The sequence below is a fragment of the Fopius arisanus genome, unplaced genomic scaffold, assembly GCF_000806365.1.
Source record: "Fopius arisanus strain USDA-PBARC FA_bdor unplaced genomic scaffold, ASM80636v1 scaffold00002, whole genome shotgun sequence".
Taxonomy (NCBI): domain Eukaryota; kingdom Metazoa; phylum Arthropoda; class Insecta; order Hymenoptera; family Braconidae; genus Fopius; species Fopius arisanus.
In genome coordinates this window covers 2,148,950-2,163,869 of record NW_011887741.1, presented here as the reverse complement: position 1 = coordinate 2,163,869, position 14,920 = coordinate 2,148,950, and the positions used below count along the sequence as shown (strand labels likewise).

Sequence of the window (14,920 nt, the reverse complement as noted above, 5' to 3'; positions counted from 1 at the left end):
TTTCGAATTTTTCAATTTCAGTGAATACCTCCTCGACTTTCATGCTCCCCTGATACTTTTTTGAAAATTTAAAATTTTTCAATTTCAGTGAATGCCTCCTCGATTTTCATGTTCCCCTGATACTTTTTCAAAAAATTCGAATTTTCACATTTCAGTGACTACTTCCTCAATTGTCATGCTCTCCTGATACTTTTTAAAAAATTTTGAATTTTCAAATTTCAGTGAATACTACAACAAAGTCGACAGTCGCCTGAAGCATTGAAGATGATCTACGGAATGACCTGATGCCCCTGATTGCGCCGCCGAATTATCGATCCCGTGGACGACCTTCATAGCCCCGAACCAACCGACGATGTCTCCCGATATCTCCAATCTCCATAACCATCGGACAAACGAGAACAAGCCCCGGATGAAAGACACCCAACAAAAACAACATCACGACGACGACGATCACTTCAGCTGACAATGACGAATCGACAATCACTACTCACTGTAAAAACACCTCGGATTCACTTCGTGGCAAGACCAACCTCGGCAGTACAAGTGCCTTATTCCTCCTCGCCCTGAGACTCTGGATGGAGTAATTGTGCTGCACATCTCCATGGGGTAAAGGTGAATGCGGACTCAAAATGGTGATTCTCCTATCACTACCCCCAGGACTGGTGAGTGAAAAAACACTAGGTGGTCCCGATGACAGGGGATCATCATCCTGAGGTAAACTAAGATGTAATCTCGGTGCTTTTCTCTCAAGTGCTGTGCTAGCATACAATCCCCTCCTAACTTCGGCATTCAAACTTTCCTCACGTCTCATCAAATTTTCACTGCTACGTGATTCGGATGCCATACCGATTCGCCTCTTTGAGGTAAACGACGAGGATGAGCTGGCTGACGAACAGCTGAGAAAACTTCGATAATGATGATGCGATTTAACTCCAGTACCCAGTGTTAAACCAGTTGTGTTGGATGTTGAGGCGCCAGTTTGGGTTGTGAGTGATTCCAGTGACCTGGAATCCTCACCGTAGCGTTCATCAGCACTCAGAAAATTTCTACATCCACGTTGAAGGCTCTCCATTGATCTTGCTCCTACCTGATGGCCTCCATTAACACCGAGTGTCGCTCCCGGCAAACGCTTTGTCGAATCGGGCTCGTATTCCTCCTGGCTTGAGCTCGACTGGGGACTGCGGTTTGATGATAACAGAAATATACGTGACATTCTGCTCGCTGATTGTCTCCTAGTTTCGCTATCGCTGTCCTGACTCAACGAATTTGTTACACGAATTCGGGCCACTGTTGGAGATCTGTCCTCCTCATCTTTGCTGTCTGATGATGATGTCTTTGATGTCCTCAACTTAGCGTCACCACTGCCATTGCCCTTTGACACTTCTGCCATCCTTGGGATCTCTCGGGTTTTCCAATAGGTTTGAAATTCTCAATTCCACTTGCTACATCAGAACTTTAATCGTCTCATCTTCTTGTTTCCCGTTCTTTTTTTAGCGTCGGCTAGCTGCAATTTGAGAATACAATCCGGGGTGGTTAGGTGAATGGGGATCTGGTGATCAAGTCAACCCATGAGCACTTGGAGTTCCTCTCGGGGGATGGGAGGTATTTTTTTTTTTCTACTTTTTGTTGTCTGATTTTTTTGGGGCGTCGGAATTACCGATTCGACCGCATGTAATATGTAATTTTTGTCGGTAAAAATGCAGAATAAATTGAGGAGCAATTTTAAGAGAGCAATGAACGAGAGGTAAAATATTACAGGCGAATGCCAACTGAAACCCAAAAACAAAAACTTCGATAAAAAAAAGAGTGAAAAAGGAGCGCGTCAAAAAAATCCTAAAAAATAATTCCGATCTGGGCGACGGATGCTCTAGAGTCTAGAGTAATTACGAGGTACTGTCGAATTTCATGAAGACAATTAGACTATTGAGGAGATAACCCGAGGATACCAGAAGAAATAGACTCGGAAAAAAATAGCCCAGGCATCCAAAACCCAATTTAATAGACCATAGGGAAATTAATATCACTCTATATTTCCAGTACTCCATTTCTTCAGGGATTCCTAACCCGAGAATCCATTAATTTCTGCATCTAAATAAAATATAAAAATAATCCCCAACTGCATTTATAAATTCAATGCACTTATCCCGCAGCATTGATTTAAAAAAAAAATTAAATCGATTGACCATTTGGTGTACGTGATATAATTATCGAAAATCGATAAATTTATATAATTGAAGATAGTTAATATGGAAAATATATAGTTATGCTTTAGGTATTCATGCACAATGCAATCAATCAAGTGGGAATTTTTGGGGGAATTTTTTTGACGTCCTCTCGCTGAAATATTTTTTTCTATTTTTTTAATGTTTTTTTTTCGTTAATTGGGGGAATTTGGGAGTGATATGCCGATGTCTCGACAATGTGGGATGTGTCGTACGCGTGAATGTGTTATTGCGGGATGAGTTGGAATGTTGTTTAACCGATGTTGTTCCAACTTTAGCTTTTGTCATTGTACGTGTTGATAATGGCCTGGTGCCACTGATTTTCAGGCGTATGTCTCAGGCGATAGGATCAATTGAACTTATTTTACATCGGTTTTACAACTTTGTCAAGTGCCAACTTGTCGTGCGTTGGATGTGTCATGTGCCAGGGGAATGGGGGACTTTATCTAAATGGATCTGAAAAGGAGAACGAATGTTGAAGATGTTGAAGGGTTTTATGATGCTGGTGCCAGGGAAATTGGCCGTTTGCTTGGAGTGGGTTTATGTTGCCACGACGGGATTTTCTCGCATTTTCTGAAGACAATTGGCATTTAGGTCAGTGGATAATAATAGGAGTGAGTTTTTCCTCGAGATTGTGAGAGTGGAAGGTCTTAATGGGTCTCGAGTTCACGTATTTTGTGGGGAACAATTTGCGTAATTGATTCTTGTTTAGTTTTGTCGGGGAAGTTGGAGGCTCTGGGAATTTATTCACGCGGACAAAATTCCCCGGACAAAGACGCGGAAAAATAAACCAACGGAGGGAATAAACACTGAGGTGGATATTCTGAGCTTTACAAGGGCTTTCTTTTCTTCAGTAAATTTTTCTTGTAAAGTTCTATCGGGAATTATTCTCGTTTCCTTTTTATCTAGTCCAAAAATTCTATTCAACGATTTTCTGCGATGTCATAAGATGTGGATTTTTTGGATTGTTTAATTTTTTAATTACAGGTTTTAATTACTGCTTTTTAACAAAAATTAATTCTTGAGGGGAATCATTTGTCTGCAGTAGAATTTTTAACCCTGCGACTCTCCGGATTTAAACCTCGGGTTTTCCCGGCTCTAGTCGTAAATTAAAATAAATTAGAATGTTTCAGATCGTCTGCTCGTCGTAAACTATTTTCTTGATACGTTAAAGTCAGCTTTTCAAGAATTACTCTGGTACTGAAACGTTTTGAAATTTTTCTGGGTAATTGTTGGTACTTAGTCTAGGTACAGGTATTTGCATTTTCCTTTCGAATTCACGGTGTACTTTAAAAAAGTTTATCCTGCGTGGACATCAATTCTCTACATTTAATCGATAAAAATGGTGCCAACGAGTAGTCACGGTTTGTCGATAACTGGAATAAGTGGATTACTCTTGCATTTTGTCATTTAACTTCGAATTTATGTCGCAATTTCCTTCGATACTTAAACCGCGAATTTCAAATAATTTCTAAATAAATTCTATGAATAAATTGAATTTTCCCGCAATTTTTGATATTCAAATTTCTATCAAATAATTTTTGTCAATTGAATTAATTTTTATTTATAAAATTTTCATTTTTTCCGTAATTGTCGATTATTTTGTTGTAGAATGTTTCATATGGAAAAATTATTTATCCGAAGCAATGAATGGAGATTAATGCAAAATTAATGCCTCTGAATTTCAAATGAGTTGACTTTGATCTCAAAAATGAAGGGAAATTTACTATTCAGAAGCAAGAGGTCGGAAAGTCTTGAAGTAAAGAAGTTAAAGGTGATGGAGCAGATGATGACCTGGAGCTTCTGAATTCAGTGAAAATTTTGCGTATGATTTTAAACGCGATGTCAATAAAAAAAATTCCCTCAAAAAAAAGATGATTATTTTCTCAATAACTTGAAGAATAAACAAATTAAAGCTGGGATTAATAAATAATAATAAATCAATTCATCATAATTATTGATTGCATTAATTATAAACTACACTCCAAATATTATAATTATAATTATATTAAAAATTGTTTTCAGATCAAAAAATTAAACAATTTTAATAATTTGAAAGATAAACAAATTGATCAGCTGGTGTGATTGAATGGAGTGAAAAAAGCCGCAAAATTTGACTGTCAAAAAATGTGGAGAATAATTTTATTAATAGACTGGTATAAAGTACAACGTATAAACTTGAATGAAGTATAAAGTATTCTTGATTAAAGTATTTTTCCTCCGCGAACATGGATCTCGTAAAAAATGAAATTTTATCGTTAATTTTAACGCGATATTTCACCCGGGGATTACGCAAATCTCGCGCAGTTTTCCGCGGTATTTTTTCTCGTCGTGATCTACTGATTGAAGACAAACACGGGAATTACACAGAAAGCTGGAGAATTCTATCAGCTGAATGGTATATCCTGAATGGTATTAACCTTGTTTACGAGGAGGCAAAGACGGATTGCCGCGGCATTTCCGTTGCGGCACAAATAGAGCCACTGACGCTTTGCGAAATTCAATACTCATGTGGACGATGAGGAAAAAAAAAAAATTAATCTCCCGACGGATCAAAAATATCAAAAGAATCCACTGCCATCTATTCGATTCGCATCGATTCCTCCAAAAAAATAGCCAATCGCCTTCTCGATTTTAGAAATTCCCATTAATTTCTCGTAATTCCAGTCAATCGAATTAAAATCAATTGTTCATCGATTTTCAATTTCCAGGGAATAATCAATATTCTATTTTATTTCAAATCATTTGTTTATTCGATAGTATAATAGAATAAACAATTCGATATCGATAGTATATCGGTATTAATATTATTTTAATTAATGTATAATAATTAATTCCAGAATTCTCAGAAGTATTAATTAAGTTTAGTTAATCAAAATTTTTTGGTTTGATGATTTTATTCGATGAGAATTGATGAATTTTTTTGGGGAATTTGCGAATTGAATTCTAGGTGAGAGAATTTATTGATTTTTTTTTTAATTAGTGGAATTGTTGTTATTAATTTAGGGATTGTATCGGGAGGGACGGTGCGATTGTCAAAGAACTAGTGCCTCGATGATTTCATCGAATTTTTGGATGAATCATTCAGTGGAATGTCGACTACGTAAAATGTACTGAACTCTTTACGCCTCAAAAATTTATGTATCTGTATTCCACTTGTGGTTAAGTAATCAGAGAAGATAAGAAAACGCAAGTTCAATGGATTCTTCACTCGCCCCGGGAGAATATCCCGTTGATTTAATAATCATCGAATGATTCTCATCCGAGAAAATTGGAATTTCAATTATACCCTAGAAATTATCCCGAAATTTTAATTTTACACCAATAATTAATTTATTCTTCCATTTATCATTTATTTATTGTTAATATTTCGCAATTAATTTATAGTTTTCCCTACAATTTTTTCATGAAGAAGAGAATGAAAATTAAAAAAAAAAGATTCTCATCCGAGAAAATTGAAATTTCAATTATACCCTAGAAATTATCCCGAAATTTTAATTTTACACCAATAATTAATTTATTCCTCCATTTATTATTCATTTATTGTTAATATTTCGCAATTAATTTATAGTTTTCCCTACAATTTTTTCATGAAGAAGAGAATAATAATTTTAAAAAAAAAAAGATTCTCATCCGAGAAAATTGAAATTTTAATTCTACCCTAGAAATTACCCCGAAATTTTAATTTTACACCAATAATTAATTTATTCTCCCATTTATCATTTATTTATTGTCAATATTTCGCAATTAATTTATAATTTTCCCTACAATTTTTTCATGAAGAAGAGAATGAAAATTTAATTTCCAATAATCAACCGAAAATTCAATCAATAAATCGAATCGACAATTAAATCGGAATAATTAATTAAACAATTATACCATAATTTATTCAATTATATAATAACAATAAAATTATTTTATGCAATATAATAATGAACAATGAATTTGAATTGAAAATTAATGACGAAATCTTCATGAAAAAATGGCGGAAAATTCAGGGATTCCACAGTTTTGAGAGAAAATTTTGAAAATTCCCTAGAGTTGGCGCGAAAAACGTTTGCGCAAAATAATTATTCAAAAATGGATTCCGCATAAATATAGGATCTTATTGAATAGAGATATCACGGAAAACCCGAGGCTTTATGTCTTTTCAACTGAAATAATGGAAGGAGATAAGAAAATAAAACTTCCATTTCCTCTTTTATAATCTTGGGACAATGTCCAGGTCATTGCACAGGTACATAATAAAATCCTTTTCGAGATGTCCCTTATCATCTTTCGGATTAAAAATTTCCGCATTTCCATCAAAGCGGCATTGGCTTTGAATTCAATCCTCTCTATTTTCATTTGAACTCCCATCGTTATTCTATTTTCTCTTTTCGCGTTGTCGCATTTCCGTTTCAGTAACAAAGAATTGAAAAAAAAAATAAAACAAATATCTGACTGAAGGAAATTGCTAGGAGCGACAGCATTTGAAAACACGAGAGAATTTTCGTTCCGCTGCACTGAGGGCTCGAGTATGAATTAATGAGCTTCAGCTAGGAAAGCAAAATAATTACTCACTTGGAACTTTGACCCAGTGGAGATGGGGAGATGAAAACTCGGAAAATTTAGTCGCTAGATTTTTTTTTTAAGTATTAAACTACGATTTTGCGTGTCCGATAACTTTAGCGTTGGTAAAAATGACGGAAAACATGTTATAGACGTTAATGAGTCTCTATCGATTTAGAAAAATAAAAGGAAATGAAAAAAGTAGGTCGTTTGGAAACTTTTCAGAGAATGAAGTTCACGAATGCGTTTTGTGACATCTTGGAACGGCTTCCTAAGGAATTTCATTGATTCGACGAGAAAAATCGACGAGAAAAATAAAAAAAAAATGGGAGAAATTCGGATATTTCGTGTCGGAATTTCTCCACGAATTTTCCGGGATCCGACGAGACTGCATTGAGAAAAAATTATTTAATCTTCGAAATAATTGAATTTGAGATTCAATTTTTTCCCAAAACTCGATTTCATGATGTTTAATTGGAAATTTTAATAACAACCGATTGAATGTTTGTTAATTGAAGTGAATGAAGTTGGTGAATTTATTTATTAATTTAAATTTCATTCGGGTGTTCGAATATTAAAAAAACAAATTTTTATAAAAAAAATTCAATTTTCTCTGGAACCAATTTCGCAGTATTAAAATAAAATTCCAAATAAAAAAGAAAACTTCTTATTTATTCAAATAAACAAAATAATCCCATCCCCCAGGATTTATTTATAAACTCAATTTTTATTCGCATTTTAAAATATTTTTTTATTGCATTTCCGAGAATTCCCAGCGATTGGTCGAAATTGATGGAAAATTCAATAATTCTGTAGTTTATTTAATGATCGTATTTTTTATTTATTTATCGTTGGATCTCGAAGGAAGTGAATAGATGCAATGATATCTCATACCATTACCCCTTTCGATCAATCGATTAGACTTAATGGGATCGGCACGTAGACAATTTCTCAATCAAGATCGACCATTTACGATCCGATTGATAATTCGGATAGCCGTGTTTTAACCACTGATTGAATTGAATCGAGTTATTGTCTTTATCCGAATGAGACTTCGCTAATTACGAAAAATTCAATAGTCCACGGTGAAATGAATAATTCAATTCGTTAACAATTTATCACAGAGATACGATTTTCCATGGATTTTGGTGTGAATTTTGCGTGTTGTATTGCGGAATTTTTTAATTAGTCATGGTTGCACCGACAATGAGCTGTCTTGTCATTAAAAAATTAATTATTCAATTCAATCCCTCGCAGTTTTATGATAAAATTGTCCCGAGAATTTCAGTTTAAATAATACCGGTTAATTGGAATGAAACGTTTCCATTCTATTTACGCAAATGAAGATGCACTTTGTGTAATTATGAGACATAATGTTTTACATTTCAATAAATAATTGCAGACGAGAGATAATTATTTATCATGTCTGAAGCTTTAATGTTCCATAATCCTGGATTTCTCCAATAAACGATATTCCCGCAATATTCATGAAATTTTATTGAATTTTCTAATTAATTATGCAATTAATTTCGTTTATTCAACGCCTCATAATTTTATTCAGTGACACTGTCATTCCCTCGTTGAGTCATCCACCAATATCTCCGAATCTAACAAAAATACCAAAATATTCATAATAACCTTTTTTACAGACCAGATTACGATCTCCAAAAAAGATAATTACGAAAATTTCGGTATTTCCCCTAGATCCGTTGATATTTCTGGATGACTTAGGAATGAATAAAACTGATGTGCTATTTCACCTTTTTATTTGTTATAAATTTTTTTGTTGTTCCTTTTTTTCGGATCACCTGACCCCATGACCTTTGGCATCTCGCTGATCGATCCCGTAACCAATAACCAAAAACCGAGTCTAATTAGAAACAATCCCGACAACAATGGAGACAAACCCGACGAATGCCCAACAATCCTCCCCAGGAGATTGATAACACAACTCGAGTCACGATTTGTGTCAAACCTCATTATCCATTATCTCGAGGTCTGGGGTCATATGCAAGTACATCACCTGCGTCACTGACTGAACTGGTCGTCGGTCAACTTGAATCACCAATTGTCCCCGAAAATCCCTGGAAAATTCCGCAGTTCAACCCGCAACATTTGTAATCCACCCCCATTGTTCATTCACTTCCGGCGTAACATCCTACCCTCACAATTATCGCTAACCATTGGATTAAATAAAATCAATCAACCACCTAATCCACCCTGTCCACCCTGTCCACCCTGTCCACCCTGTCCACCCTACCCACCCCATCCACCCCAACCACCAATTACACCCCCAAAAAAAAAATCCTCTCATTTCACAAATCCATCACACCTCCAAGTGCTCCAGAGGGTTGTTATCACTTATCACCAAGAACCCCGAAATTCATACTAAATCAATTAATTAATTTACCTGTTCGACAATAGTTGCGTCCCATAAAAACTGATTAGCAAATAAACACTGACTCCTCGTAAATATTGTCGTAAAAAGTCTTAACCGCGATTGATAAAAAAATTGAGTGATAAATCGTTTTTTGTTTATACAATTTTTTACTCTCCTCTCTCCTGTTTTTTTTGGAGTATATAATAAAAAATAGTGGAGGGATTGAGGTTGGTTAGTGGTCCGCTCTTGTTGAAGCACTGGGTTGTACTGAGGTACGGTAGAAAATCAAGAGCACCAGCAGAGGTTCCCTCTAGGAAGTGCACACCTCAGCTACGCGGTGTCACAGGGCGCAGCATATGACCAATCAAATTTTCATTCCCCTTTAACCCTCTGGATTCACTCGATTTTGTGCTTGCGCATCCAATACCCGATTCACCTCCCATCGGAATTATCCGGGGTAATGTTTAATATTTATTTATTATTCATTTGCGCATTTATATTTTAGGGTTATCGCGGTCTAATCCTCACTGGTGCTATGATTATTTATTGATGGGGCTCTGTCGTCGGTTTTAATGTTTTTTAATTATATTTCGCTTTCTGACATTTCAAGTGAAATATCATATAACAATTTTCATATATTAATTATTATTATTATTAATAATAATAAATTATTATTATTAGATCTTAAAGTTGGATCTTTTAAAATTTTAAATATTAAATTATTATTGTTATTGTCATTATTATTGGAATATATAAAAAAAATGGTTTTAGACGAAAAATATTTAAGAATGAAGAATATTAGTGCCGGTTTTTTAAATATCGATTTATCTAGACAAATATTGATTTTAAGAAAAAATGTGAAAAGATCGATCTTCAAGAAAATCGAATTCGTTAAAAAAAAGTCCTGGAAGATTTTTTGTTCAAATCGATAGCTTCCGCGATAAATCGATGATATGGCAAAACGGGCAATTGATTCGTCTAGCTGTAAAATTTTCCTATTAATTTTATATTTTATGTTTAATGGGGGTATTGAGGGAATGAATAATTATTTTTTGGGATTATTAGTATGGAACGCTTGGTTGTCGTTTGAATTTTTGGATTGATTTTTTATTTGAAATTTTTCGTTCATCAAGAAAATTTAATTTTTCACGTGAAGCGCTCATTGATTTTCCAGTGAATCCGTGAATTTTCGGATTCATCATGAAAATTGAAATAAAATTGAAGTCATTACTCCCAGGAATTTTCAACTCGTCAGTTTTTTCCATAATCTAGTTGTTTCAAAAATTTAATTATTCCCCTGAATTCTCAATTAAAAGTGAAAATTTTCCTGAATATTCATATAAAAAAAATTGTGAAACTTCAATATTCAAATTTTCCAATAAAATTTGAATTTTCAATTTGCAATTCCAGTTGTTCCTGAATTATCAGGGACTGCTCATCACGAAATTCTGTTTCATTAACTTTTCAAGACGCATGGGAACTTTCATGAACGTTGTAATCTCAAATAGAATTAAACTCCACAACATCGAGAATTCAGTTGCAACAGTTGCCGGAAATTAAACAAATTTCTACCAGTACATTAGGAAATTACCCCTGGAGTTCCATTCAACGTAACCAAACTTTCAACACATCTTTCGAAAAATACATAACGCTCATATCCACTTAACAATTATCAATAAAACAATAAAAATCTGAAAGCCAGAAAAAAAAATTCAAATTGAAAAGATCATTTTCGTATTATTACTTCACAATATTTTATTCCATCCCATATAATCACTCAAAATTATTATTTTATTATTTTATCAATTATTTATTATTTTATTATTTTATTATCGCTGACTATTTTATTATTATTATTCTCTCTCAATTAATTAAAAAATCCCTGGAAAACAATGAAAATCTATCAAAATATTCAATAATTTAATTGCTTAAACGTAAACTGATGGGATATAAATTTTCTTGAGATAAACAATTGCTTTTATCACGGGGAAAAGTCGCGGGGGGGAAGGGGGAGTGAGGGGGTGTTGTCGGATTTGATTGAAAATTACATTTACCGGATTAAAGAGATAATGGACTCGTGCAGTTTTCCGAGGATTTTCTTCTCTCGGGGCATGCATGTTCTTCTCTCGAGATATCTATGGTAAATGGAACCGGGAAAATGCTGAATACAAGATTTTCTCTCGTGGGTTTTCCGGTTTCATTGGATTGCATCGTGAAAACAAAGTCGAGTCACGTCTGAATATATATGAAAATATATTTACAAGTGTATATAATTATTATTTTATATATTTTTATGTAATAGCAATTGAGACTATCGAATATTTATTTTGAATGGCGGAATAATTATTTGAAATTTATTTAGATTTTCTTATATTTTTTGAAATATAAAGTTTTTTTATTTTTTGAGGGTCGAATAGAGGAGATTATATATATATAATAATTATAATTTGGTAAGGATTTATTTTGAGGTTTTTTTTTTATTGTTTTTTTAACTGTTTTATGATTTTTTATTGGTGACGTGTCGTATTGGTTTAGGTTGATTTTTATGATCACTTCGGACATTCAAGTGGTCGTTGAAATGTCAGTGAAAATTACTGAATTTTAGGAGCCGATGGTTTTGAGAGTGCAATCTATTCGGAACTAATTCAATTACATGTTCAATTTGCACAACCAAATGAAAATTCAAGCTGCACTACCCACAAATTTTTGGTTAGAATTTCTGGAATGAAAAATCCAAAATTTCGTTTAAATAAACCATTGGAAACTAAAAATACCCGGAATATTCCCAAAAAATCTATGCGAATCAAAAGAATTCCTCTAATTAATTTCAACAAGGCGAGAGTTCTAATTCAATTTTCCGGGAGAATTTGCACCAAATCCCCTTAAAAAAGATTCCAAAAATAAACAAAAATGATAAAACGTTAAATAAAAATTTCCCCAATTTAAATAAAAATTCCCCCATTCGTAATTAATGAATGATTAAAACTTCTACAGCCGATTCCTTTGAATATCGAAACATTGAGAGTACTTAAATATTAAACTCTCAATTTATTAATGTTTAGTAATTTAGGATTCAAGATGCCTTCTGGAAGGTATTAGAAGGTGTTGGAGAGGATTAAGACTCGATAACGAGTGATGATGAAGGGCTGCTGGTAAATGGATATTAAAGAGGTTCGATCGAATCACTAATTCATAATCAGAGGAATGGGGTCATCTGGACGGAGTCCTCTGAATTCTTGACATTGAATTTTCGGCTCCGAGATGCTCCAGATTGTCAGCGATTAATCACACGACAAACCGTGGGGATAAATCTGGGGTGAAAATGGATATCTTGGCATGTCCTCAGGACACTTCGACATTGTTTGCCCACGGGTTCAATCGACTTCAATGATTTAATGGTCTTTTAACCTGAATCATCTCAAAGGGACATATTTGACCTCAATTTATTGACCTCTCCCTCCCTTTAATGATTACTTTTTTATTTTTATTTGTTTATATGGCAATAAAAAAAGTGTTTCTTGTCATTTTTACTACGACTTGAAAATTACTTTCTTTCTTTCTAATTATGAGAAGATCTGATTGGAATAATTTTAGTTGATTTACGTTTTTGGATTGATATAAATATTTTCAAGTGTCATAAAACAATTACTCCTTGATTTGTTATCATCGTTTTCAGTGTGAACACACACCAATCGATTCTCTATTTCCCCAAACACATTTCCATCCTCAAGTAATTGCACTGTAAATCAACAGCTGTTCGATTGTCTACGGTAATTTTTATTCAACAAGTAGTTGTGAATCGATAATCGAGAAGGAAATTTAAGTATCAGCGAAAATGGCGAGTTATAATTTTTTGAAATATCAAATGATCGAAAAGTATTGATTTTACGAGAAAATGAGAAAAGAGCGATTTTACCGGAAATTGAATCAGCGAAAAAAAAGTCTTCAAGTATTTTTACCTCAAACCCATGGTTCCCGAGATCAAGCGAATTGTATAAATGATTTATCGTGGTTTACGGTTTTGTTATTGATGTGGTATTTATTATATATTAAAAAAAAATGCGGGTGTTTAGTCATTCTTTATATTCATTGGGAGAATCTAAGATGCATTGTTAAATGTATTTTGCAATTGGTTGATTAATTAACAAATGGTGAACACAATTCCCAGCGAATATTTCCGATTTTTTTTTCAGCGACAGAATTTACAAGTCCCAATGAAAATCCGACTGGGAAAAAAAATTTACAGAATTCATCCGTAAAATTCAAACTCAAAATTTCTACCCAAAAATTCTTCCCCCGGTGCCTTATCCCAATTTTATTACGATTATTTTATTATCTAACGGGAATTATTGACACAAACTCTACAAAAAAAAAATGGAAAGAAGTCAAGGCGTTCCCTTGAGCGGAAAAACCTAAAAAAAAAAAGAACAAATGTATGACAGAGGAATTCACAGGTGTCTCTAAACAAAACCCGCAATAAAGTAATTATCAAAGTGCTCAAGTGTCGGAACAAAAGAGTGATACGTAAACGCTCGGAGAGGCAACCAGGGGATTCCCCATTGAGAAACCGCCAAAAAGTCCCGCCAAATATTCAGATTGAATCTCCACCGGTAAGCTAGTAATCGAGATGGCAAATGACAACGAGAAATTTGATAAGTCGGGGATTGCGACACTTGTCCAACACTGGGTATACCCCACCGCAATGTACCTTCTTTACCGACAATGAATCTTTCTTCAAATTGATAAATTAATCTCCCAAGCACCTGACGTTGTAATTTGTTATTAACTTACCGCACTTCATGACCAATAACCACCGTCCACCCACGTCTACGTCTTTTATCCTTGCGTCTCATTACTTCCGCCAAACTCAGTCGTTCCATTTTCCTCAATTCCCAATTACCAATTATAAATTCTCAATTAACATTCAACATTTAACATTGACCCACTAAAATTCATTAAAATCCGATTAAAATTACATTTCAAATTCAATTGAAATCCCCGAAAACCGAATAATTTTTATCACATCATTTAAACATTTGATTTAATTTTCTGATTTATTGCGTAACTTTGGTTTAATGAGATTGTAATTACCGTAGAAGGCATTTGTTTATGTTTAATTTGAAATTCAATTCGTTGTAATGATATCGCAAACTGATGAGATTGTTTTGATCACATGATTTGAGTGTTTGCTCGTGGATTTTTGTTGCTGTTGGCTCGTTTCAACGATTCAACAATTTTAAAATTCTATATTTGTTAATATTTAATTGGAGAGTCACTCCGAACGTCTCACCACGACGCACCACACGAAACTGAATGTCATATTGTATTTATAGTGGTACTCGAATTATTTTGAACGTCGGTGGATATTCACGTGTGTTGTACGTCTATTTCTAAAAAAAATATGAATTTTTATCGAGTTGAGAAAACGGAGTGAAAACGCGGAGAATGCGACTATCGAGGGCATTTCCCAGACGACTGATGATCGGAGTAACATCTTGAGAAAAAGTCGCTCGATCCAGCTTTCGGATATTCTGGAGTGGGAACTTGTTACTTTGTAATGACACAGAATATCCAATGATCTTCAACACATTTTTTTTTTTTTAGAAAATTCATGAGCGCATGTTGGCAGTGTATGAGCCACTTGCGTACGGATAATGTTGCAATAATTCCGGGTGAATCATGAGTGCTAATATAAACTAGTGCTTTTTGGAAGTGGATTCTTACTGCTTTTTTTTTATTACCAGTTACAAATAGATCCGGGGATTTA

General features: G+C 34.0%; 2 protein-coding genes across 2 annotated transcripts in view; both read right to left on the bottom strand.

Annotated features, from left to right (window-relative positions):
• dnc (phosphodiesterase dunce) overlaps window positions 1–14,597 on the bottom strand; it is a gene marked incomplete in the record, with an annotated part of 36,684 nt that extends 22,087 nt beyond the window's left edge. Inside the window, 1 exon segment of the mRNA XM_011305822.1 lies at window positions 13,945–14,597. Coding sequence (XP_011304124.1) covers window positions 13,945–14,033 — 89 coding nt within the window.
• Window positions 238–9,403, bottom strand: LOC105267153 (uncharacterized). The gene is made up of 2 exons (XM_011305811.1): window positions 9,184–9,403; window positions 238–1,504 (listed from the first exon to the last, which is right to left on the bottom strand). Exon 2 carries the CDS (start codon window positions 1,388–1,390, stop codon window positions 488–490), a length of 903 nt encoding a protein of 300 aa, XP_011304113.1. The 5' UTR covers window positions 1,391–1,504; window positions 9,184–9,403; the 3' UTR covers window positions 238–487.
• Window positions 14,598–14,920: the final 323 nt, after the last annotated feature.